Raw genomic sequence first — 26,603 nt, 5'->3', positions numbered from 1 at the left:
GTGAGACGAGGAGAGCAGATTCTAACAAGTGCGTTAACGGGTTATCTTTTTTTTTTTTTTTTTGGACGGAGTCTAGCTCTGTTGCCCAGGCTGGAGTGCAGTGGTGTGATCTCGGCTCACTGCAACCTCCGCCTCCTGGGTTCAAGCGATTCTCCTGCCTCAGCCTCCCGAGTAGCTGGGATTACAGGCACCCACCACCACGCCCAGCTAATTTTTGTATTTTTAGTAGAGATGGGGTTTCACCATGTTGGTCAGGCTGGTCTCGAACTCCTCACCTCATGATCCACCCACCTTGGCCTCCCAAAGTACTGAGATTACAGGTGCCAAGACACCATGCCCGACTAATTTTTGTATTTTTAGTAGAGACGGGGTTTCACCATGTTGGTCAGGCTGGACTTGAACTCCTGACCTCAGGTGATCCGCTTGCCTTGGCTTCCCAAAGTGCTGGGATTGCAGGTGTGAACGGGTTATCTTTAAATATGAACACCTGGCCCTGTTTGGGCCACACGTGATGCTGGGGATGAAATGGAACTGCACAGACCAGCCATGAAGATTCCCAAGTTGGGAACCAGTTGAAAATCTACAGTAAGAAAGTGAGTCTGAAAGTGGACTCAGAGATCTGAAGAGAGTGCTGCCTCACCCCTTTCCCCTGACACCCAGTTTCCAACAGTGTTGATGTAGGCACTGAGCAAGGAAAAAGGTTAACATCCTACTGGGGAGTTATTGGTTACAGCTGTAAAAGGGAGACCTGAGCCCTCGTAGCATTAGGAAGAAACCAAGCTATTAAGCTTTGTTCAATTGGGAACTTATATGCTTGTGCAAGCTCCAAGGAGGTTAGACAAAAATGCAGCGCACAAGGGTGCTTCCTTGCCTAACGGGCCCTGCTACATTAGTCATGGATGTGGGTTACACCCACTGTTTTACCTCTAACATAGGAACATTCCTGCTCATTCGGTGGTGGTGTGCGAATCACCTGGCCAGTCCTAAGATAGGCTGGCTGCAGCCTTTGATGCCAAGAAAGCTTAAGGAGGGAAGTTAGAAGTCTGATCTCATGAAAAGGGTCCTATCCTGTGTCTTAGGAGAAGGAATCATTGTCTGGAACAGAGAAGTCCCCAAGGAATTCTCTCTTCCCCATCTGTGCAAGACTCCCAGGCTTGAAGAGGGCTCTGGTCCATCTGCCTGGGGGCCACGGCTTTTTGCTTCTCTACAAAGACTCAGTGCAGGGGGACCCAGTGAGCCCCGCACCTAGTCTCATAAGGCACCTGGCTCCCGTGGCAGCCAGGGAGCTCTCAGCCAACTTCTTGAAGGCATCAGTGCCAGAGCTGAATTCACACAGAAGAGTCCAACATCTTGGCACCACACTCCCGCACCCCCTCCCCCCAGCACTACCTTTCCTCACCTTGGGAGAAGGAGGTGTATACCAGCCTCTCATCGAACTTCTGGACCTGCCGGAAATTGTTGATCATTTCTCTGGGGGAAGGGTCGTCCATGTGTGTGCAGTACAGGGCTGTCTCCAAAGCCAGCAGCTGAGGGCAAGAGCAGAAATAGCCCGCAGGCAGAATGACCTCCTCGCCTGACCCCCTGGCAAGAGGTTAGCTCTCACCTCTTGCACCTGGAAGAAGCCTCTGGAACCAGCTTCTGTGGGGCTGGGTGGGAGATATTAGAAAGCAGCAGGAAAGCCGGAGAACTGCTTCCCTCCACAGTGGGTGACTGGGAGCCGCGCAGCGCTGGGTTTGTCTTCCCAGCACCCGAGACTCCAGGGAAGGGCAGTGCTGTTAGTTCCCAGTTATACCCGGAATCTGCCCTGCGTGGAGGGAAACCTGGGGTGATGGAGTGCTCCTTAGCCTCCAACAGAGACTGCGTTCCTCTCATGAACTTAAATTAGAGCCCAGCTCTCAACCAGAGGGTCGCAGGGCTTGTTCTGATGGTCACATCAGAAGGCATAAAGGAGGGAGGTAAGAGTTTCACAGATCATCTGACTACAGGTTCCATGGCATTTTCATGCACCTACATAGATTACATAACCCATTCCCAAGGCAGTTTCTGGGGTAGGATGTTGCTGCTTCCCCACATGTTTCATCCATCTCTTGGTTCATCACGTCCTCATTCCTGTCCACCCACCTGCTGCCATTTACCAGGGGACTCAGAGCGGAAGCTTATTGTGAAGAAACGAAACAGCTGTGAGGCTGCCTTGGCCGCGTGAAGCTGGGGTGGGGCTGTGAGCCAGGTGCAGTGCTGGCCCCAGCCCCGTCTCCTGGGGAGCCATTTTTCTTCTCATGAATTTAGGTTGTAGAGTACAGGTACGAGCAGTGACATAGAACTCAGATGACCTAACTTTGGGGCTCAGCTTTGTCACTAACCCGCGGGTGATCCCACAAACTTCTACTCTTCTCTCCCATCTCCTATCAAATAAGAAACTTTAGAGATGATGGCTAAGGATTTTGTTCCCCAGTTTGCATTAGACCTTGAGCTTCTTGCGGGGCAGGGACCCTCACTTAGTCATTGCTGCAATCCCATTTGCTAAATGATTTCATCTGATCCTGTCTTTATTCTACCCTGTAAAGGAACCAGGCTCTCTCCTGCCTGGGAAGAGAATGCCACCTCAGCCACTGAGGATATATTAGCGAATGCAGCTTTATAGCTCTTTTTTAAAAAGAACTAGGAGACATGTATTCATTTGCCTAGCCTGACTTCTTTTGAATCTCAGCCTGGAATTTCGGCAGTGCTTTCAGACAACTGTGATATTTGGAGAGGTTTTGAAGAGCTGCCAATGAAACTAAGTGAGGAAATCAAGTCGTTGATTATGATATGGGGGATGATGGGGACTGAGGTGCTGTGTGGACTCTGGCTGAGTTTGGCACGACAGTTACCTGCTCCTGGGAAATCTGCACAGGGTTTCGGAAAACTGTCCAGAGCACAGTAGGGTTGCAAGGGGGTGTGGTCAGGGACCCTCGGTAGCGGTAATATTCAGCAGTCCTCTCCGGAAGCAGCTCTTCAATGTTGAATCCCGGAATGAATGCTTCCTGACCTAGAGAGACATGTTGCAGAGGTGATGCTGTCAGTCTCCCTCCCTAGGGCACAAGTGCAGCTGAACAGGGTGACTGAGCCTAGAAACATGCACTAGCCCCTTTCAGGGTCATCTAACCCCAGGACCTGGTTGCAACATCGTTCAACAACCTGCTCCTCTTACCCTGGTGAACACAGACAGCTCCTGCCCCTTGCGTTTGTTTTTCTTAAAGTCACACAGGGCTGACTACCTCCTTCTCCAGCAGAGAGTGAATATGCACGCAAGGACCCCTCACCTTTGTACTTTACATGTTGAAGGTGACTGAAGATCTTGTCATAGGACGGATTGAAGGGGCCCATCTGCAACAGAGACAGGGCAGGTTACACTGGGACAGAACAGGATGGGCTGAGCCGGGATTGACAGGCAAGGCTGTGGGTATGTTGCCACCACTGCCTGAAGGATCCACTTTACTGGACATTTAGGATGGATCACTAGGCTCTTGGGAGTTAGTGTAATGGTTCTGCCTTCTTGCATCTCAGGATGTCCTGTTTTCAGCTTAAGGCATTGGGCTTCAGTGTCCTGGGGTATGGGGTACAGTGTGTGCTCTTGATGATCCAGATGTGAGCCTGAAGTCTGCGACTAACATCCACGTCACCCAGAACTTAAGGAGCTCTGAGTTCACAAAAGCCACGTCAGACCAATGAGCATGTTGGGAAATGAGGTACGTGCTGCCCCATTCGGACAAAAAACATGCAAGTCAATCAGAAGACATTCCTGTTTCTTGGGATAAAGAAAGAATTCATTCCAGGGTCCATATAGAGCAGGGGTCCCCAACGCCCAGATGGTGGACCGGTACCAGTCTGCGCCCTGTTACGAACCGGGCCGCAGAGCAGGAGGTGAGCAGCAGGCAAGCAAGCATTATAGCCTGAGCTCCGCCCCCTGTCAAACCAGCAGAGGCCTCCCATTCTCATAGGAGCACAAACTCTATTGTGAACTGCGCCCGCAAGGGATCTAGGCTGTGTGTTCCTTGTGGAATCTAACTAATGCTTGATGATCTGAGGTGGAACAGTTTCATCCCAAAACCATCTCCCTCCCTGCTCCCTGGTCCGTGGAAAAATTGTCTTCTATGAAACTGGTCCCTCGTGCCAAAAAGGTTGGGGACTGCTGATCTAGAGGATGGAGCTTGGATAGCAGGAGTTGTATCAAGAGTTCAGGCATCTGATGGGGCAGATGGAGAATGATGACCCTTTTCCAGCACAGGTGCTCCCCAACCGGGCAATTCCATGCCTTATGCAACAGAGCTAGATGTTGGGGCCCATGTTTCCTATGGACCAAAGAACATTCCCCATTTCTGCTGCCCAGGCACAGAAGGTGCTGCCTCCAGGTCAAGAGAAAAGGTGCACTACAGGAGGATACCCCCTGCTCTGGAGTTGACACAGAGCCGATACAGGAACAGCTGATTGTCAACAGGTATGCATGGAACAAAAGGCGGAATCCCAGTCTCATCCCTGCTTCAAATTTCACCTTTTTAAATAGCTCTTACCTCAATGAGAACAGCTAGGACAGCGAGGCCTTCTGACTTGTTGCTGGCAGTGCTGGCGTCAGGATAAAGGTCTGAGTTATAATGGACAATGTGCAGCTGCAGTAGGGGAGAAGCCACCCATTAGGGGATAAGTGACTCATGGGAGCCTGTCGCTTCTGCAGAAGACTTTAATCCAACTATGAGGACAGAACCCCAGCCCCCACAGACCCCCAGACTAGGTTAGGTATCTCAGACCCTCTCCTTATTTTGCCAAGGATAAGGACATGTGCCCAAGGTGGTCAGGGCATGGCTTGTTTTGGTACATTTTAGAGACATAATACATCAATCAATACGTGCAAGATACACTGGTTTGCCGGGCACAGTGGCTCACGCCTGTAATCCCAGCACTTTGGGAGGCCCAGACGGGCGGATCACGAGGTCAGGAGATCGAGACCATCCTGGATAACACGGTGAAACCCCGTCTCTACTAAAAATGCAAAAAATTAGCCGGGCGTGGTGGTGGAGGCCTGTAGTCCCAGTTACTCGGGAGACTGAGGCAGGAGAACGGCGTGAACCCGGGAGGCGGAGCTTGCAGTGAGCCGAGATCGCGCCACTGCACTCCAGCCTGGGTGACAGAGCAAGACTCTGTCTCAAAAAAAAAGATACACTGGTTTGATCGGGAAGGGCAGGACAACTCAAAATGGCAGCTTCCAGGACACAGGTAGATTTAACTTCTTTCTGACTGGCAATCGGCTGAGAGTTATCAATAGAAAGGAATGTCTGGGTTCCAATAAGGGGTTGTAAAGAATAAGATTTTATCATGCAGATGAAGCCTCCACATAGCAGGCTTCAGAGAGAATAGACTGTAAATATTTCTGATCAGACCTAAGGTCTGTATTGATATTAATGAAGGTGGGCTTTTCCTGAATTCCAAAAGGGAGGAGGGTATAATGGGTCATGTCCAACTCCCTCTTCCCATCATGGCCTGAACTAGTTTTCATGTTAACTTTGGAATGCCGTTGGCCAAGAGGAGGGGTCCATTCAGATGGCAGGGAGGTGGGGTGGGGGGGCTTAGAATTTACTTTTGGTTTACACAACCCACACATTTTTGTTGGTTTTTTGTCCTTGAGACTATGACATATGGAGATTTTATCTCTATTTCTTTTCTCTTTTCATTCATCCTTTTCCATCTCATGTGTTTATAAATATAATTCAACATATATTATTGAATATAGCTTAATTCCCTCATTTTGAACTTTAAGTGGCTCCTTCTAATTTAAAAAAATTATATATCAAATTATTTCTTCTTTTAAGTGGTCCTCTATTAAGGATTGCTTAAGAGCTCCTGCTTCACCATCTTCCCCTCAAAGGACTTAGGCTGCCACACTGCCCACACCATCTCAGCCTGGCATCACTTTGAGAAACAGAGCTGAATTCTATATGATTAAAACCTCTGAGGTCCTAAGTCCCTATTTCCTTTTACAGCTGACCTTTGAGCTTGTGGTTTGTCTGTACTTTTCTTACTGTGTTCAGAGGAAGTGAAGACTAATCCAAGCATAAAGGAGCTCCCTGTTGAGGAGATAAGAGAGAAAGAATCTCTTTTTTTTTTTTTTTTTTTTTTTTTTGAGTTGGAGTTTCGCTCTTGTTGCCCAGGCTAGAGTGCAATGGCATCATCTCAACTCACTACAACCTCCGCCTCCCAGGTTCAAGCGATTCTCCTGCCTCAGCCTCCCGAGTAGCTGGGATTACAGGCATGTGCCACCAAGCCTGGCTAATTTTGCATTTTTAGTAGAGATGGGGTTTCACCATGTTGGTCAGGCTGGTCTCGAACTCCCGACCTCAGGTGATTCACCCGCTTCAGCCTCCAAAAGTGCTGGGATTATAGGCATGAGCCACTGCGCCCTGCCAGAATCTTCTTCTATGGACTCCATCCAAAAGAACCACTACACTTTCAAGGTCCTTCCTTAGAGGACCCACCTGAGGGATACCTTGATGTCTTTTCTCTAGTATTGGCATTTATGGTCCATCTTAACCAGACCCTTGGTCTGATGATGTGACTTAAGAGCAGAAAATACAAGAAGTAGAAATATTTTTAGGCTGCGCGCAGTGCCTCACGCCTGTAATCCCAGCACTCTGGGAGGCCGAGGCAGGCGAATCACGAGGTCAGGAGATCGAGACCATTCTGGCGAACACAGTGAAACCCCATCTCTACCAAAAAATACAAAAAATTAGCTGGGCACGGTGGTGGGCGCCTGTACTCCCAGCTACTCGGGAGGCTGAGGCAGGAGAGTGACATCAACCAAGAAGGCAGAGCTTGCAGTGAGCCGAGATCGCACCACTGCACTCCAGCCTGGGTCACAGAGCGAGACTCCGTCTCAAAAAAAAAAAAAAAAGGAAAATTGTTAAATACATAAACCCTGCCAATCTATACCCTAACCTCCTTTGTGAAAGGAAAATAAATCTCGAGACCCCCAAATCACTAAGCCAAAGGGAAAAGTCAAGCTGGGAGCTGCATCAGGCAAACCTGCCTCTCATTCTATTCCTAAATAAGATGGCTACAAAGATAAAAAAGCTACACATCTCACATTTTGCCCACTAGGAAATTCACTGTGGGCCGCAAGGTCTTTACCCAAAAGCAGTTCTGTTGAATTTCACCCTGACAGTGTCAATGGGTAACTTATCTTCACGGGTTCAGGACAAAGGACAGAACTCAAAGTCATCCCTCTGCTTACCTGAGACAAATGCATATCTAATTGCTTCCTCTGCCCATGTCTATTTTATCTTGTAAGAATGCAGATTCACTGAGCTACATGAATGCACAAGTGACTATTCCTCTACCCCATCTCACATGTGAATGGCCGATCAAAAACTCAGAAGATGTGACCTCTTGCCTCTTACCTCCCCACACCTTTTAAACATTTCTCCCTCTTTCCCCAGTATCTGCCCTTTCCCCTTTAAATATTGAAGCCCTGAAGATCATCTTTGGAGAAAGGCATAGACTTGTGCCCCTGTTTCCCAGGCATGCGTCCTTAACCTTGGCAAAATAAACTTCTAAATGGATTGAGTCTCAGACACTTTTTGGTTTACACCTTCTTTATTCCCCATGGGGAAAGCAGAAGCCTCAACACTGCAATTAGCCTGGAGGAAATTTCAGTTCTTGAGCTTCAGGGAAGGGCCTGCTCTGAAATATGTGAACCTCCAGTGGTGCCATCCTTTTGAGTCAGATCCTACCCCTTCCATGCTTGCAAGTAGACCTATGATTAGCCTGAGACATTAAGCAGTTCAGCAGTTATGAACAGAGGGGAATGGTCGCTATTGGCCATGGACTCCCCTGGCTGATCAGTCAGCAGCATTTATCTCCTTGTATTTCCCTGTAAATATTCAGAGCCACACCCCCAGTTCAGGGCTATTGGAGTTCCAAAGTGGAGCATCTCAACCCCCTCCTTGCCCCACCCCATCCTGCAATTGCATAGGACAAATGCTCTGCCCTTCCTCTAATTTTCTTTAGGCATTTTGGGGTAGCACCTCAAGGCGACATGACACGATGCTGCCCTGGGTGACATCTTGTCCCTAGTGAGTCTGCTTGCCATCATGCCCAACACATTAGACTGTCAGGCACCCCTAGACTTGTGGCCAGGTAGAAGAGTGGCCCTAGACCCATGTCCCCATGTTCTAAAAGCAACCCGTGCCGAGAGAAAGGAAAGAGCATCAAAAAGATGCAAACAGCATGACATATGAAGAAAGGCTGAGAAGTTTGGGGGAGCAACGAGCCCAGTGTGAGTCAGCAGGAGATTTTCATCTGCACAGATAGGAAGGCAATGTCCAAAAGAAGGGCATGTATGTCCCACTGGGCCACCCTGGGAATACTGCCTCCCCAGCAGCATCACTCAGTAAAAGACACAGGGACAAACTCAGCATGTTCAGAAGAAGAAAGGGACCAGGACAGTGCAGATGAGCTGCAGGCTGGCATGGCTGCACCCCCTGTGCCAGGGCCAGAGATGGGGCAGATAGCCTGAAGGCAGCCTGTCCCAGGCTCTGGTGTTATCTGCACAGCAGCCAGGTCGAGAGGGTGCCACACCACCCACTGCAGACCAGCCTCTGCCAGACTGGCAGCCCTACTTACCTCGGCGGCGAAGTGCTGTCCGCTGACAGTGTGCTCAGAGCCGTGCGGGTCATTCGGGTCCCCCCAGTGCAGGTGCAGCTGCGTGGCACTGTAGCGAGACTGGAGGCCCTGGATGTGCATGTCCGAGGGCAGGTTCAGCTTCACTGTGGGGAGTGGAGGAGCAGCCTTCAGAGCCCCGGCCAGCTGTGCACTGCCAGAGAGCAGTCAGGTAGGCAACACTCCCTCCCTGGAGCCCAGAGAGAGGCAGGTGGATGGAGTGAGGTGCAGAGCAGAGATGCAGCCTAAAGGTCAGACACCTGGGCTCTTTCCCTGAGAATGTCCCCTCTTCCCCAAAGCAACTCCAGTGGCACCAGCACCTTCTTGGTTCCCCCTGGAAAATGATGCCAGAAACACTAACGCTAGATCAACGGATGGGTATTTATTTACATATTGATGGATCAGACACCTGGAACCTTTAGTGAAGTAGCTTCCGAGCTTTAGAATTGTATAACAACAATGGTAACTGCTATTTATGAAGCATTTACTTCACTCTGCATGTCGACCCCAACATGCATAATCTGCAGTCTTCATGGTACCCATTCATATGTCCATTTCCAGATGGAAGCTCAAGGAGGCTAAAATTCTCACCTAGAGGCTCATGGCTCATAAGCAGTCAAGCCAGAGTTCAAGTACATGTTGGTCCGACTCCAAAGCCTGGGTGCCCCTCCTAAACTGTATGGTTCCTTGAGTCATTTATGATGGTCCAGAATTCACTCCAGCTGCACAGCCAATGAACCACGGGGCTCAGGTCTGTCTCCTGCCCCATCCTGAGAGATGTGCTTCTTCTGGGAAGTGCAGCCCTGGCAGGACCATCAGAGCCCAGGGCCTCCAACATCCCCTGGAGAGAGTGCTCCTGGAATCTCTCAAAGGCGCCCCGGCCCCATCCCTCCCTCTGGATGCTTCTGCAGAGCCCTTCCCTGCCAGATGGAAAAGGACAGGCCTGACAGCCAGGGAGACCCAGACATACCCCTCAGGTCTCCAAGGCCTCTCCCTCACCTGAATGGCCATTGTTGGTCAGGAGAAACTGCTGGTTGGCAGACAGATTGTAGCCTTGGAACTTGAGGGGCGTGAGGCTGGCATCATACTGGAGGATGTCACTGTGCAGGTCTATGGGGGACTGCAGCAGGCCCCCACAGGACGGGTACTTCTTGGACCAGCTGTTCTCCCCATCAGGACCTGGACACAGAGATCCATGCTCAAGATTTAGAGTTTCTCACAAAGGGATTTTCCTTATCTTCTAATTCTCTGTTCAATACAATTACTCCTTTTCTCCTCTTTTCTGAATCCCCAAAGGTAAATCTTCAAGGCCCAGAGTCTCAGCCTCCAGAATCAGGTCCCACAACCACTGAGGACCACCTGCTCTTAAGTGATGTGGGGAAAGAAGGACTAGGGCTGCCCAGGCCAGAGCCAGGAGCCCACCGAACTCTGCTTTATTTTGTCCATTGTTCCTATTTGACACACACGTCAAGACCTGTTGACTTTCAGTAATTCAGCATCTGCTTAGTCAGCACCTATTATGAGCCAGGAATTACTCTGGGTCTTGGGGCTGCCAGGTTGAATACGATAGAAGCCCTACTCATCCAAGCTGGCATTCTAGCGGGGAAGAATTTAGCAAACCTGCCGGGCCACCCCAGGTGGGAAAAATTCGTGTCTCACTGACCACAGCGCCAAGTATTAAGTTGGTGCAAAAATAATTGCGGTTTTTGCCATTACTTTCATGCAAAAACCGCAATTGCTTTTGCACCAACCTAAATAGGTCTTTGTGGCTGCTGGCTTTGCCAGTATGACCTTCCTGATGAGAAACCCCTGAGGACATTGACTCTTGATACCCACGTTTAGAGTAACTATAGAACTCAATCTGATAGGGACGCTTGACAAATGTTAAATAATTACAGGCCTGGAATCGCAGAGTGAAGTACAGAGTTTAAGCTGGAAAAAAAATATGACCACACTGTAAACTAATTATTACAATATAATTGATGCACTATCAGCAAAGAGGAACAGACTTTAAAAAAAGAAATTCCTCCAGGGCTCAAGCTTCTTGCTAACTACTAGAAAACAGTTCCTCCCCTGGAAATGAAAATAAACATGCTATGTGCAGATGAACTTTCCTACTCCCACAGGGAAAAAGTCTTTAAAGAATGTAAATCTATGTTTAAAAGATTATCTCCATGGTAATTAAACAGACTTTCTGGCCAAGGTTTCTCCAGAAAAGCAAAGAATTGGCATGTCATGGCTCGTGAAGATAGACCCAGGGTGTCCTGTGGGCTCTATCAGAGTTGGGGATCAAGCATTGCCATCTGAGGTCCGTTCATCAGTATTTCGACACAAGGAAGGCGAGTAAATGGAGAAAAGGGGAAAGGAATACCACCTCTTCTGGGAATTCTTCCGTAGACCACCACACTGTCTCACAAGAGTGTAAACGTTACATTGGCCCCGCAGAATCCCACCCCCTGGCGTCGTGCTCCCTAACTAGGGGACCTTATCTGAGAGTGGGAAGAATCAGAAGCGATAGCCAGTACCCAGGTTCGTTTAAAACGCTATGAGGCGTTGGTCCCAGGCTTAGTTCTTACTTCTAGGTCCGGAAACACACATCGGAACCCTACTGATTTTTCCGGCTGTCAACCTTAGGCTATGCATTTTCAGAAATGTTACAGCATGATGGAATGGCAGACTCTCCAGTCCAACCTTTCACTGGACACCAGTCTTCTTACTTGGGATACCAGAGTCTCCACTGGGCTATACTATTCTTATTTTCAAGGCCTTAAAGTAACTCAACTACACCAAGATGGTGACTAGGGAAGAGGGAGTCTGGAGGATATCAAAGCAGGCACTCCAGGGCCAAAGTGGAGTAAGACAGCCATTCAGCTGGGGGGCAAACCGAATGCTTTAGGGGCAGCAGGGAGCAGAATGAAGCAACCATGAGGCCTCATGTAGACCCCCGGGGTCAGGAAGAGACACAGCACAGGGTAAGACTCCCTAAGTGAGGCTGCCAGTCTTTCCTGTGCTCACAATACTGCCTGGGCCCACAGCCAGCAGGGCAGAAGCTGCCAGCCAGGCATGAATGCAAAAAACTCAAAGTAAAGAGATGTAGCAATGAGAAGCTCTCTCTTTGCACACAGGACTAAAGGGAACTGGATTGGAAGAGTTTTCTTTTCCTGTAGTGGGGGTTCAAAAAGGTTTCATCAAGAGGGCATTTTACTGCTAGCTAAACAAGAGCCTCATGAAAATAGGAACCCCTCATCTTCGTCTCTGTGAACCCATATTATTAGTAGGGTCACATGCCCTCATGGGCATTTAGGAATCACTTTCCCGAAGAATGAAAAAGAACAGAGGGCTTGGGAAGATGTGACTTGGGGAACGTTTCCTTTTTCTCTTGCCCTAGATACACTTTATTGGAAGTTAGGACCAAATGAGGTATTTGGGGGCAGGAAAGACTAAGGATATTAAAGGCAGTAGAGTTGGGGTTGGAAAAACCTTTCTTGGAAAGAGAAGCAGCTATGTTGGACCAGGGGAGTCCAGAGAACGAGATTCCAGCATCACTGTCCCAGTACCTCAGTGGGTTATGTTCCCTGCTGGAGCCTCCATTGCCCTTCGTACAAATGGTGGGGGTGGTGGTGGGGATGGGATGTGTGTGGATGCTATGTTCTGGAAGCTTCCTTCTGGCTCTTAAGCTCTGATATTTATTAAGAATACTAGGACTAAGCACCTTCACCATCTGTCAGGCGAATTTGAATGAGTCAGAGAGGTTGCTCATGTCAAGGCAGCTACTAGGCCTGTGACAAGGTGCCCAGGGGAACCAGCTTTGGGAATGAGGGCACAGGGCACTGGTGCTCCAGGACTGGCTTGGAGTGGACAGCCATCTGCATCAGGAACCTGCCCTCGTCCTGGCTGCCATCCACAGCGGAGTTCGTCCTTGGGCACTAGTCACAGGTCTGTAGGTCAGCAAGGTCAAGAAAGCCTTGTCTCCTCCTCCTCCTCCTCCTCCTCCTCCCCCTCCTTCTCATTGTTGTTTTATTGTAGTAGTTTTGATCCTTATAACTCTATAACCTGATGGGGTAAGCAAGGCAAGAATTACACCATTTTATAGATGAAAAATAGAGATTTAAGTGATTTGCCCGAAGTTTGACTTTGGCTAAGTAACAGTTACTTCGCTTGGGTCACAGGACTTATGTGTCCTTCAGTATTTATCTAGATTTTGTGCACCTGGAATTTCCTGGCTCCTGCACGCTCTCCTTGAAGGCAAGGACCACGGCTCATCCATCGCTGCGCTTCCCACAGTGCCTGGCGCAGAGCGGGCCCTCACATGTTACTAACCTGAACTCTCAACACCTGTTTCATGCTTGCTCCTTTCCCAAAGAATGCACACCCACCTTAATTCCCTCATATATTTCTTTCCCAAAGAATGCACACCCACCTTAATTCCCTCATATATTTCTTCTCCTCAAAAAAGAGGAGGAAAAATGAGATCACTTGCTCAGGTTCAAAATGTACCTTCCTAGCTTTCTAGCTTACCTGTGTGTAAATGGCTTCTGTTTGGGCCACTCATTGAGAAAGAAATCTGGGCCGGACACAGTGGCTCACGCCTGTAATCCCGGCACTTTGGGAGGCCAAGGCAGGTGGATCATGAGGTTAGGAGATCGAGACCATCCTGGCTAACACGGTGAAACCCCGTGTCTATTAAAAATACAAAAAATTAGCCGGTCGCGGTGGCGGGCACCTATAGTCCCAGCTACTCCCGAGGCTGAGGCAGAATGGTGTGAACCCGGGAGGTGGAGCTTGCAGTGAGCCGAGATCACACCACTGCACTCCAGCCTGGGCGACAGAGGGTGACTCCGTCTTGAGAAAAAAAAAAGAAAAGAACAGAAAAAGAAATCTGATTTCTGCCCTGTAGCCTGGAAGATGGCCTGCCAAGGAAGTTCATAGGGCCTCCCCCAGCATGTAATGGCTAGTGGTGTCCCTGCCTTGCACAGCTGGGGACACTGTCAGAGCAGCCTCCTGTCTTTGTGGCATGTGAGAGATAGAGGTGCCATGAGGGTGGGCACCGGGACAACCAATATCAGAGGTGACAACAGCAGGCCTTTCTGTTCCCTGAGCTGTGACATGTGACTGCATAGCGCTGGCCTTATGCTGGCCGCTACACCCTGGGCTACCATTTTTCAACTCGGTCTCAGCTTTCACACTCATGCCAAGTGCTCCACTGCCAGAAATCCTCCACTGGGACTGACTCTTCTAAAAGAAGCATTTATTTCCAGCTAAAAATTTGCCTTTGCTCTTCTGAGTTTTGACTTTGCCGCCAGTTGGTTGGACTCCTCCCATGATTCTGACACAGGGGGATCACGTGTCTCTCACAATTTGTTTTTCCAAATAAAGCCAAGGCATGATTTCTTTCCTGTCTATGCGTTTTTCCTGCTCTAGGCAAAACAGAAGTGGCCAGAATTCCTGTTTTGAAAGGTAACAAGAGATTAACATGGCACAGCTCAAAATGCCTCCCATGATTTCTGATTGGCAATTGTGAGGCCCAGGGTGTAGGCCCTGCATTATCCAAGGACCAGAATGTTTTTACAGAAAATTTCAAATGTATACAATGTAGAGAGAGGAGAGAAACGAAGCCCATGTCACCCAGCTTGGACAGCTTACAATTCACAAACAGTCCTGTCTCATCTATGCTAAGCCATTCTCCCCTTATCTACCTGGATAACTTGGAAACAGATCCAGATATATTTCATCTGTACATATTTCAGTATATTTCTCTAAAACATAAGGGCTCTTAAAACCACAGTACCATGACCACACCTAGTTAACAGTTAATACCTTAAGATTATCAAATTTAATTAGAATTCAAAATTTTCCAAATAGGTCATAACTTTTTAACAGTTTGTAAAATTCAGGGTTCAAATACAGTCCGTGTATTTTTTGCAATATTGCAATTAGAGGATGTGTTATGGCCTAGATTACAGCTTGATGGTGGAATGCCTCATCAGAGAACATCTGGGCCCCACTTCTCCAAGGCTCAATATCTCAGAGCCAGCTCGGTCTATCCTTTGCCCTTAGTGGGTCATGAACTCCCATGTTTCCATGGGTTAGGCCCTCGCCATGCCGCATTGCAAAGGCTTCCCACAGGCAACCGGCCCCAGCCTTCCTTGTTACGCTGCCAGACTGGCTCTCCTGCAGTAACCAGATCAATCTTGTCATAGCCTGGCTTGGGTGGCACCACCCCACCACCCATCTGTACACTCCCTTTCTCCCTAGCACGCCCTGCCCCACCCCACCAACACCAAGCACAGCCTAGCTGTTTTTCATGGCCTTGAAGTGCCCCAACTTGTCAAAGTCTTCAAAGGCCCCCACATCCCGCCCCAGCCTGCCCCATGGTTCAGCCAGCGGCCCGAGCCTAAGAGCAGGCTATGCCAACCCACCTTCACAAATGCCCTTATTAAAAACTCTGCTCAAATGCCCTCTTCTTTCCTCTGGACCTTTGCAAATTTCGTCCACTCTTCGAAGTCCAGCTCAGGTCCTGCCAAAGCTACCCCAGTGCTTTCTCATCCCTGGCTTGAACTTCTCGGCCAGCTGATTCGGGTTGTGCACACTAGCAAGCACAGTGATGATTGTTAGCATACCTCACCTGTGACTGTTAGCACCAGACTAGTACAGAAGCCTATTACAGACTAGAGCTCAGACTACGAGTTTCAAAGATCTTTGGAAGACCAGAACTTTATGTCATATCCCTACTCATGTCTGAACACATCCTTGAATGAATGTGGAGGGTTTTTTAAGCTCATTTCAGAAATTTCGCCATAAAGAGAGGAGAGAAGAGTATATGTGTGGTGGTGATGGTAAGGTGAGGGTAATGAGAAGGATTTTGGTTTTGGTTTCTGTTTTGTTTTTGAAACTGAGTCCTGCTCTGTCACCCAGGCTGGAGCGCAGTGGCGCAATCTCAGCTCACTGCAACATCCGCCTCCTGGGTTCAAGCAATTCTTCTGCCTCAGCCTCCCAAGTAGCTGGGATTCCAGGTGCCTGCCACCACGAATGGCTAATTTTTTATATTTTTAGTAGACATGGTGTTTCGCCATGTTGGCCAGGCTGGTCTCAGACTCCTGACCTCAAGTGATCCACCTGCCTTGGCCTCCCAAAGTGGTGGGATTACAGGTGCGAGCCACCGCACCCAGCCTGTGTTTTTGTTTTTTATGAAGAGGCTTCAGCAAACTGCTATGCAGATGGCAAAACAGAGCAGAGAAGGAAGGTTGGAGACAGAAGAAAGAGGGGCTCCCGGATGAAAGGTAGCCCCAGGAAGACAGTGGGGGGATCCAGCCACCGGGGTCAACATTAATTCTGCCCCGTAACACTTCTTGGAGGTCATACTCTGAGGTGGACCCCCCTGTGTCTGTGTCAGTGCTCACTGCAGGCAGCTGTCCTGGAGAAGTTGCCTGGGCCCAAGCTCCAGGGCACATCTCTTTGGGCCAGCTACCAACACGCAGTCAGAACAAAACTTGCCCCAACAGATACCGCTGTAATGGCAAAGTTTACACATTCTAGATGATGACACATCCTTTTTCAACAAATAGGCAACATTTCAGGACAATGATAGCTTTTGGTTAGTCCCTCAAAGTTTGTTTTGTAAGGAGATCTGACCATAATAAAAGGCATGTATATCTATATGAAAATGATCAAAAATTATGTACCAAATTTGAATATACATTTAATATGATGGATTGTATTTGCAATAAAAAATGAGTACTCAAATGTTGATGAAAGAGAGAACTCTCCAAATGCTCTCCTTCTTGGAGTGCAATTAATTTTGAAGTTAATGCATTCATTTCTTCAACAAATGTGTCTAGTATGTGTCAGGCATTGTCCTAGGTGCTAAAGATGCAATGGAGAACAAAACAGCTCTAGTCTCTGACCTTGTGGCACTCACAGTCCAGTGTAAGAGACTGATAATAAATAACAAGTAAACCAATGCACAAAGGAAATAATTAGTCTGCAAACCAGCACTGCAAAGGAATTAAACAAGGGCTGCAACAGAAAAACGGAGGAATCCCTGTTAAGCGGATAATGCAGGCAGGCTTCCTGGAGGAGGTGCCATTAAAGCTGAGATTTAAAGGACAAGCAGAACCAACCATGAGTGAAACCTGAGGAATGGCATTCATGAGAGAGGGCCCAGCAAGCTCAGAGGCCCTGCTGCAGTGGAGAGCTGGTATATTCTAGGGACGTGTGATGCATTGACTCAGAAAGAGCCTGGGATCCATCCGGCCTCCCTTTGCCAGGTCTGGGTCCTGCTGTGTGCCAAGGCTGAGCTGGGATCAATTGACACCTGCTCATGTACATTCCTCCATCTGTTAGAAGGATCTTCCTGTTGGGAGACTAGTACCTGCCTCTCTCTGGGGGTCATCCAAGAGTCCTGCTCCTGTGGCTAGAGCCACAGAGAACACAGCTAAGCCACAGGACTCAGAGGGGACAGCAGCCTTCATGTCCCATCTAAATCCATCTGGAAACCAGAAATCTTCAGGATGGTGTCTGCATGTAAAAGCCATTTTTTTTTTTTTTTTTTTTTTTTAGAGATAGGGTCTTGCTATGTTGCCCAGATTGGTCTCAAACTCCTGAGCTGAACCGATCCTCCCACCTCAGCCTCCCAAAGTGCTGGGATTATAGGCATGAGCCACTGCACTCAGCCTAGAAGCTACATTTTAAAAACATGTTTAAAAGACATTTATAGGTCCTGCGGTTCACTTCTGAAGCTGATTAAAATATCTACGTCTTCTCATAAAAACCCAGTGGGTTGAGCCAGTCAGTAGTGTGGCGTTCCCACAGCATCACCTTGGTAAGGGCCTGACCCCCCGCACAGAAGGCCACAACCTGCTGAATTCTACCTGTTTTCCTGCCTGGTAGGTGGAGAGGCAGAGTCATAAACCCCAATGTCCTGCCTAGAAGGAAAGGAGGTGACTGGGGCATGGGTTAATAATCGATGGGTGAGGTCTTATGATTTTATTATGTACAAACAGAGGGCAAGGAATCAAACTGGCATTAAGAGTTTTTCCTTTGTCAGTGTCACCACCGAATCAGAGGTGGTCCTGGGACAGTGAGGGAGGGCTAGAGGGTGAGGGTTACTTATTATGAATAAAGCTCAAAGCTGGACTGCCATAGCAGCCACTCTTTTTCCTTGGATTTTACATTATAGATCAATAAAAATAAACACATTTTCTAAAGATGCTTTAATCCACACTTTGCATCAAACTTTTGTCTTTATTATTTCCATTTTTGTTTGGGTCAGCTAGAGAAGGAGGGTTGAGACTTGGGCTTGGTAAAATCCACCCAAATCCACTCTTGGGGAGGCAGGAGGATCAGTTGAGCCCAGGAGTTTGAGAACAGCCTGGGCAACACAGCAAGACCCCATCTCTAAACAACAACAAAAAAGTGGCTTCTACATGCAGATACCATCCTGAGGATGCCTGGTTTCCAGATGGATTTAGAGGGGACATGAAGGCTGCTGTCCCCTCTGAGTCCTGTGGCTTAGCTGTGTTCTCTGTGGCTCTAGTCACAGGAGCAGGACTGATGGATGCATTAACACAGAGAGAGATGGGAATCATTTCCCATCCAGCCATGGTTGTGGGGGCCAGGAGTGCAGGCTGGAGGCCAGAATAGTTGAACCATAAGGCTGGGGCTGCCAACTCAGCCGTCCACCTGCCCTCAGGAAGTCCTTCTCCTCCACCCCGCCAATAATCCCCGCCTAATATTGCTGGGTGGGGGATGAGGCGGGGACAAAAAGTAGACTCCGCAGTCATTTACACACCGGTGTCAAGGTCTGCGTCGGGTTCCTTCTGGAGGCGAGGTTTATTACAGGGAGGCGGGTGAGGCTTCCAGGCTGCCAAAGGTAAAGGGTGATGATCTATTTGCTTTTGCTTCTCCATTTCTAACCCCCTCTTAGGTTCTCATGACCTGTGGCCTTAGAGTATGTTCATCGTGGAGAGGCTCCGCCCACCGCTCTGGACTTTTCTGTGTCTGCTCCCAGCCCTCCTTTTCGTTCCAGCAGCGCTGAGCTGCTTGCATCCTGCGGACACACCAAGCTGCTTCATATCTCCCTGAAACACCCTCTCGCCCGCTGGGGCAGGATAAAGGGGTTCCCCCTCTTCTGTGCTTCTACCCAGCCTTTGCATTTCTCTTCTACTGCAGCAGCCACACTCATCAAAACAATATTGTCTGCCTTTCCACCCCAATAGTCCAGTGGTTCTCAAAGTGTGGCTCCAGACAAGCATCATCACCGCTTAGGAACTCGTTCGAAATGTGGAGTCTCGGGCCCTAAACCAGGCCTCCGAACCGGACACTCTGGGGGTGGCGCCCAGCATCTGCCGTTGGACAAGACTGCCTGGTGATGCTGCTGTGGGCTGAGGCTGAGAAGCGCTGCACTACGCTGTCAGCTCGCTCTCCGCGTGCGTGTACCTGGCTCCTGCTACAGAGCCTGGCACATGGAGGTGTTCAACAAATGACTCTCCAACTAAGCAACAAACAACAACAAACCACTAAGTTAAACAAACTGCTGACATGCGAACAGCCTAACCCCTGTCATGAAAACTAGCCAGGCCTGAGCCCCGCCTCAGTGCTAACCATGTGTTACCCTCCTTCATCTTCCTTGGCCAATTCATGTGAGGAATTGTGCTAGATGTGAAAGTGCTAAGTCCACAGCAGAGCCCTGTAGCCACCGCCCTCACAAGACATCCTTTTCTATCTTTCTTCAACACAATATTCAAAATAGGGGGCTCCAGGCTCAGGCAAGGACCAGTAACCATCTCTGAACGGAAAGGACTGCAGAAACCATCTTTTTCATGCACTATTATATGCATAACATTTACATGATTAAATATGGTGTTTGAAGTAATTTTTATTCAGTGTTGACCATGAGAAACATAACTTCCTTTTCTAACCATGTTTTCATGGCTTAATTTATTTTTAAAAACTGTTGGCCGGGCACAGTGGCTCATGCCTGTAATCCCAGCACTTTGGGAGGCCGAGGAGGGCAGATCACCTGAGGCCAGGAGTTCGAGACCAGCCTGACCAACATGACGAAACCTGGTCTCTACTAAAAATACAAAAAAAAGTCAGGCATGGTGGCACGTGCCTGTAGTCCCAGCTACTTGGGAGACTAAGGCAGGAGAATCGCTTAACCCCAGGAGACGGAGGTAGCTGTGAGCTGAGATTGCACCACTGCACTCCAGCCTGAGTGACTGAATGTTTCAAATAAAAAATAAAAAATTGTAGTAAAATATACATAATAGAACTTTTTCATTATCTCAAACATTTATTGTTGGTGGGAACATCAAATAATTTGGTGGTGCCTTAAAATGTTGAAATAGAATTACCATACAATCCAGCAGTTCTTTTTTTTTTTTTTTTTTTTTTGAGTCTCACGCTCTGTTGCCCAAGCTGGAATGCAGCAGTGTGATCTCAGCTCACTGCAACCTCTGTCTCCTGGGTTTAAGCGATTCTCGTGCCTCAGCCTCCCAAGTAGCTGGGATTACAGACGCACACCACCACACCTGGCTAATTTTTGTGTTTTTAGTAGAGACGAGGTTCCACCACTCTCGATCTCGTGACTTCAAGTGATCCACCCACCTTGGCCTCCCAAAGTGCTGGGATTACAGGTGTGAGCCACCACACCTCGCCTGATCCAGTAATTCTAATCCTAGGTATAGATCTCAAAGTATTAAAAGCAGGGACTCAAAGAGATACCTGTACACCCATGTTCATAGCAGCATTATTTATATTAGCCAAAAGGTGGAAATAAGTCAATTGTCCATCAGCAGATGAATGGATAAACACAGTGTGGCACAGACACACAACAGAATATTGTTTATCCACACAAAGGCTCATCTCATTTTGATGCACCATTTCTTTTCCAAGAATCTAACCCACCAGATGCTAGAGAGGAGCTGGGATAGGTCTTTTTATTTTCACGACACTCTTTATGGAACCAAACTTATGGCAGATGCTCAGTGAATACTCACTGGTTGAGAAAAACTCTATAGTTTACTTGGCCTAGACTCGAATAGTGGTTGCCAGAACTTGAGTACACATCAGAATCTCGTAGAGGGCTTGTTCCCACACAGACTGCTGGGCCACACCCTCAGAGTTTCTGATTCATGGACAGAGCCCCAGCATCTGCATTTCTAACACATTCCCAGGTGCTGCTGCTGCTGCTGGATTCAGGAACTGCATTTGGAGAACCCCTAGCCCAGAGCCATATTTCTCAACTGTGGCTACACACTGGAATCTCCAAGAGCTCCTGATTTTGCTCCCAGCCCCAGTCCCTGAGATCAGGATTAATTGGTCTTGGTGTTGAGGTGGGAGGGGCTTTAAAAAACTGCCCACATGATTCTCATGCGCAGTCAAAGCAGAGAAGAGCTGCTGTGAAACCCTCATCACATTGAAGGCCTTGTGGTTCTTGTGAGCAGAGCCAGGCCCTTTTTCTCTGTGGTCTCAGGGGGAAGTTGCTTTCTTTTCTTTTTTTTTAATTAATTTTTTATTGTGGTAACATACATAGAACATAAAACTACCATTAGTAAAATTTAGTATATTCACAACGTTGTGCAAACATTACCCCCACTTAGATCCGGAACATTTCATCATCCCAAAGGTTACCTCATACCTGTGAAGTAGTCACTTCCCACTCTCCCTGCTCTCAGCACCTGGCAACCACTAATCTGCTCTCTGCCTCTGTGGATTTGCCTCTTCCGGATAGTTCATATAAACAGATTCATACAATATGTGGTCAATTGCAGGTGGCTTCTTTCATCTAGCATAACGTTTCCAAGGTTCATCCATGTTGTAGCATTCCTTTCTATGGAATAAAAATGGCCTTCATGCCTTTTTATGATTGCATAATATCCTATTCTATGGATATACCACAATTTGGTTATTCATTCGTAGGATTGCATTTTATTGTAGTTTCATATTTGACTCTGGTTAAATTGCTACGGATTCTCTTGTGTAAAATAGTTATTGACCGAAATAAAATGTTGGTGTTTCTCCTGTTTGAGTTTTAGAAAATAAGCGGTGCAGAGTGCTGCGAGGCAGCTGGAAGGAAAGGAAGACAGAGAAAATACAGCCTGGTTTCCAGAAAATGAGGGCCTGGGGTCAACGAGGCTATTATTTGCGACAAGCTCTTGAGTGAAAAGAGAGAACTTCAAATGATCATGATCATAAAGGCATATTCCACACAGGGTGATATAGCAATGTTCCCTGGTGCTCACAGGAAACCAGTGGGAGAGCAAATACTGTGGGCAGAGGCTGCTTTTGTGACAGGCTCCTTTCCTGGCAGAGAGACTTGAAAATGTCACAGGTGCTTTTCATCACTGGTACTGCTGTCTCCCCTGGCTGACAAGAAAACGCTCCCTCTCCCCATCCGCCTTCCCAGCACTCATCTTTGTGAAGAGTGCGAAGCAGTAGGTGGGAAGCCATGACTTGATTTGGCATTTAGACAGGAGGCCGGGGGAAATCAGGGTATCTAAATTGAATGTAACCTTGAACTAACTCTCAGTCATGGACATCCAATGTCTACTTCCTCAGGCGGGTATCCCTTTTTGCCCCTGACCTGATTACTCTCGTCTCCTCAGCTGAGCATCTTCAAAGAACTGTGTACATGCCCGCATCTGTGCCTCCACTTCCCATTCAGACCTCCCTGCTCTTCCACGCCCACGTCCCACTGAGTCCACATAGATTCTCGACCCTCGCACTTCATGCAGCCCTTGACCCTGGTGGCACTAACCCCCAACTCCCGATTTCTGAACCCTCTGTTTCTGGGGATGCTGCTTTGCTGAATTGTCCTCCCATTTCCCTGCCCTTTCTCAGATCTCTGTGGCCATTTGCCCCTCAATGGCAGCTGTCACGGTGGTTTTTATCATTGGCCCCTTCTCCTTCTTACAGACACACTCCCCTGGGGCAAAGCTGTCCCCTCCCAAGGCTTCAACACCAGCGCTACCCCTGCCCAGGTTTCCTCTGAGCTCCAGACCACCTGTCTACTGGGTACCCCCTTTGGATAATCCATGGGATCCTGAAACCAGATGTGGCTGGAAGGGGACTCAGGCAAGCAAATCATTTTTTAAATAACCAAACTCACCATCTTTTCCTTCCCCCCTTCCTCCCTCCAAAGCTCCCCTCAACTCTCTATGTAAGCTGGTAATACCACCCACCACACCAAATGCCTGGCCATCACAACTGACTCGTTCCTCTCCTCTCTTTCAACCCTCACTTCCAACCATCACCTAGAATCACCAGTTGTTAATATTTTGCACACTTGCTTTCTCTCGTGCGCTCTACTGTGTATATGTATATGTACCCTAACCCTAACCATATATATGTACACACACATACACACACATATATATACACATACAACCTCACTCCTGTCCTGAGAAACCCTCAGACAAATAAAGATCGAGGGACATTCTATAAGATCTATGTGCTATGTGCTACAAGGTCTGTTCTACATGCTTCAGAAATGTCAAGGGCAAAAAAGGTCTAAAGAGAGAACACAGATAAATGCTATCTGGATTGAATCCTGGATCAGAAAAAAAGAAAATGCTATCAAGGGTAGTACGAAGTTTGTTTTAAACTTGGCCGCCACTCTCCCAACTGGCACAGCCCTTGTTCAGACCACTTGCCCCACAGCTGTACCCCTCATTGGCCGTGTTTCTCCAGGCTCACCCTCCAGCTCTCCACTCTCCACAACAGTGCATACTAGATCCAGACAGTTTTCTGCTGAAAGTTCTTCAGTGGTTCCTTGAGATAAATGTCAAGCTCTGTCATGTAGCACACAAGACCCTCACAATCTCATTCACTTCTCCAGGCTTTGCTTTCCTCACTCGTCACCTGTCCACAAGTGCGGAGGCTCAGAACTTTTATCCTGCTTGCAGCTAACAAGTTAGTCTGCCAGTTTCATGGATATTGGCAGAAGACATGAGATGCCTGGGTCAGAGACAAAGGATGCATCCCCTGGCATTGAGCAGGCAGGACGTGATCACTGCCCTCAGGGAGCACTGATCACACAAACAGCTGTGTTAGATGTTCTTTTCAGGTTGTCATTGTCTAAGCATTCATCATAGGACCTCAGTTTAATACTCACAGCGGTAGCCAGAGTAACATTTGCACCTGTTTCCCCAGCCACAATTCCACAGAATGATATGTGGACCAAGTGATGCTGGCACATGCAAACTGCTCAGCATCATTGGCTGAGGAACTCAAGGTTCGGGAAACCTCAGTCTTTTAAAGGTGGCAGCTAGCAAACCTGTCTAACATTTACCCCTGAAAGGAGACATGATCCTTATTATACTGACAGCAAATAAATCTGCTCTTTGCCCTGCAGGGAGATATTGTCACTATCATCTAAGACTATTTGTTACATAAACATTCTTTAAAAGCAAGTCTGGAACAAAACCTGTCTAGTGTCTCTGTTCACAGATATGCTGAAACATGAAAGACCCATGGAGAACTGTCTCCCAACACCACCCCTCAAACACTAGGCTGCTGATTCTCTAATTGGGCCACGTACTCTTACCTACTTTTTGGGGCCTCTGTTGCCTGCAATGGGATGTCATCCTCATCCCTAAAACACACACCACCCATGCATATAAATACTCGCATATTCTCCGTGCCCCGCTAACTCCTGTGTGTTTCCAGAATTAGCTCCTCAGGCAAGCCTTTGCTGACAGCCACACATGCCCCCGAATTGAGGTTATTTGTCCCCTTTGTGTTCCACAATACCAGCACACGTCATCATAGCACTTAATGTGCTTCATTGTAATCACCTGCTTATATATCTACCTCCCCCTCACCTACCAGCCCATTGAAGGTAAGGGCTCTGTTTCTGGTTCCCTGTGACCAGCCCACAAAGGGATTCATTAAAGACTGGAGGAGAGAACAAAGGAATCAGTGAATAAACTATTATTTTAAAGCTATCAACAGTTTCTTCCTGACACTTGAGGTGGCGTCGGATGTAAATACAGTGAAGCTGGAAAGCTAGCATGGGGCCAGCGGTGGGGGGATTCATAAGCATCTTCCACACTCTGGGGGAGGCCCTCTCTGGGCTATGGAAGGCAGCTCTTTGATAGGCCCTCCTAGCTACACAGATGTGAGGCAGGGAGCTGCCCAGTGGAAGTATAGCCCCTGATGGAGCAGTCCAGATGCTGCTGCTTCGAGCTGAGATGCTCTGTGCTCTGTTTAATGATACAATAATACAAACTGGATCCATCTTTAGCAGGTTTGTGCCTTTGCAAAGAACACTGTTTTTCTAAGGATGAAGTTAAGCCATCCTAGACCGGATTTCTGTTGCTTCACCTGTGATGTTATTTTAGACTAAGCCAGTGATTTTCAACTGGGGTGATTTTGCCCTTCAGGGGACATTGGCAATGTCTGAAGACATTTTCAGCTGTCACAACTGGAGGGTGCTACTAGCATCTAGTGAGCAGAGACCAGAGAGGCTGCTAAGGATCCTGCAATGCGCAGGACAGTCCTGCACAACAGAGAGTTATCCTGCCCAAGATGTCCACAGGGAAGAGACTGGAAGGTCAAGACTGAACTATTGTGATTGTCCCCTCGTGGCCGTGAAGAAAGAGGAACCAGAGCATGCCCCACCGCAGAGGTTGATCTTGAAGGAGTTGGCTATTCTCCCTGTCAGTCATTCTCTGGGTCAGGAGAGAGTGGTGGGAGAACACAGTCAGGAGGGACTACAGTCCATGGAATGCAGCACGATGGCAGCATCTCCTGACATTGAGGAGGCAGGATGTGATCACTGCCCTCAGGGAGCACTGATCACACAAACAGCTGTGTTAGATGTTCCTTTTCAGTTGTCATTGTCTAAGCAGTCATCATAGGACCTTATTCAAGTTTTGTTAAACTCCAAGAACTAGTGAGGTTTCTTTCCCTTTTCTTTGTTTAAGCTACCATTTAATGAGCACTTTCTATGTCCCAGGCATTGTTCTATATCAGGGGTTGGCTAACTTTTTCTGCAAAAGGCCAGAGAGTAAGTTTTTGAAGCTTTGCAGGCCCTGTGGTCTCTGTCACTACCAGCTCTGCTATTGTAACCCAAAAGCAGCCACAGAGAATATGCCAACAAATGAACATAGCTGTGTTCCAAAGAAATGTATTTATAAAACAGGTGTTGGGCTGGATTTGACCCATGGGCCACAATTTGTCAACTGCCATTCTGTAAGCTTAACGTGCGTCAATTACTGCAATCTGCATAACAATGTTATGATATAGAGACTATGTTCCATTTAATAGACAAGGGAACCCAGGCACAGAAGGATTGACTAATATGGCCAAAGTCACACTGCCAGTGAGTAGCAAGCCTGAGTTCTGAACCGTGACAGTTCACATCCTCCACGACAGCAGACTCTCAATGCTCTTTGGAGGGTCCAGAGCCCAGGCAGTAGCAACGGCTATGAGGTGGTAAGAGGTGACCAGCAGATAAACCCTGGACAATGGTCCAGAGCTGGAGGGAGTGGAGAACCAACCACTTTGTGAACAATCCCTGGGGAGTCTGGAAATTACCCACAGAGGGGATCTGATAAAAGACAGAAACTTTCTGCAGTTCCCCAGGATGGAGCCCGAACTAAAGTGAAGGTTGACTGGCCCCTGAATGTTGACCTGGTGCTGGCTGGCTCAACGTTCCACGTTAACAGATTTCACAATAAGGATGTTCCTTCTGATATTTGACCTATAGCACTCTTGCTATTATTTAACGTTTTTCTTTATAGTAAAAAACCACAAAAACAAAAATATTTTGCTTTTTCGTGGTTCTTCTTAAACCTGAAGACCTTCATCCTGACTACTTCTGTCTCTTCTCTAGAGATGCGTGAAGTATAGTGGGAAGGTCAAGGGCTTTGGAGGCATTTGACCAACCTGCCAATCACAGCTCTGCCACC

General features: G+C 48.0%; 1 protein-coding gene across 4 annotated transcripts in view; it reads right to left on the bottom strand.

The window, feature by feature from the left end:
• Positions 1 to 26,603, bottom strand: part of CA12 (carbonic anhydrase 12) — a 60,214-nt gene that overhangs the window by 13,837 nt on the left and 19,774 nt on the right. For all 4 annotated transcript variants that reach the window (XM_033189840.1, XM_033189842.1, XM_033189839.1 and 1 more), the window contains exons 3-8: positions 9,688 to 9,867; positions 8,653 to 8,795; positions 4,551 to 4,646; positions 3,303 to 3,366; positions 2,871 to 3,028; positions 1,400 to 1,526 (exon numbers count right to left, since the gene is read on the bottom strand). In XM_033189840.1, coding sequence (XP_033045731.1) covers positions 1,400 to 1,526; positions 2,871 to 3,028; positions 3,303 to 3,366; positions 4,551 to 4,646; positions 8,653 to 8,795; positions 9,688 to 9,867 — 768 coding nt within the window. The remainder of the gene's footprint in view (positions 1 to 1,399; positions 1,527 to 2,870; positions 3,029 to 3,302; positions 3,367 to 4,550; positions 4,647 to 8,652; positions 8,796 to 9,687; positions 9,868 to 26,603) is intronic.

The sequence above is a fragment of the Trachypithecus francoisi genome, unplaced genomic scaffold, assembly GCF_009764315.1.
Source record: "Trachypithecus francoisi isolate TF-2019V2 unplaced genomic scaffold, Tfra_2.0 Lachesis_group3, whole genome shotgun sequence".
In the NCBI taxonomy this organism is placed as follows: Eukaryota; Metazoa; Chordata; class Mammalia; order Primates; family Cercopithecidae; genus Trachypithecus; species Trachypithecus francoisi.
This window is presented reverse-complemented; position numbering and strand designations above follow the sequence as displayed.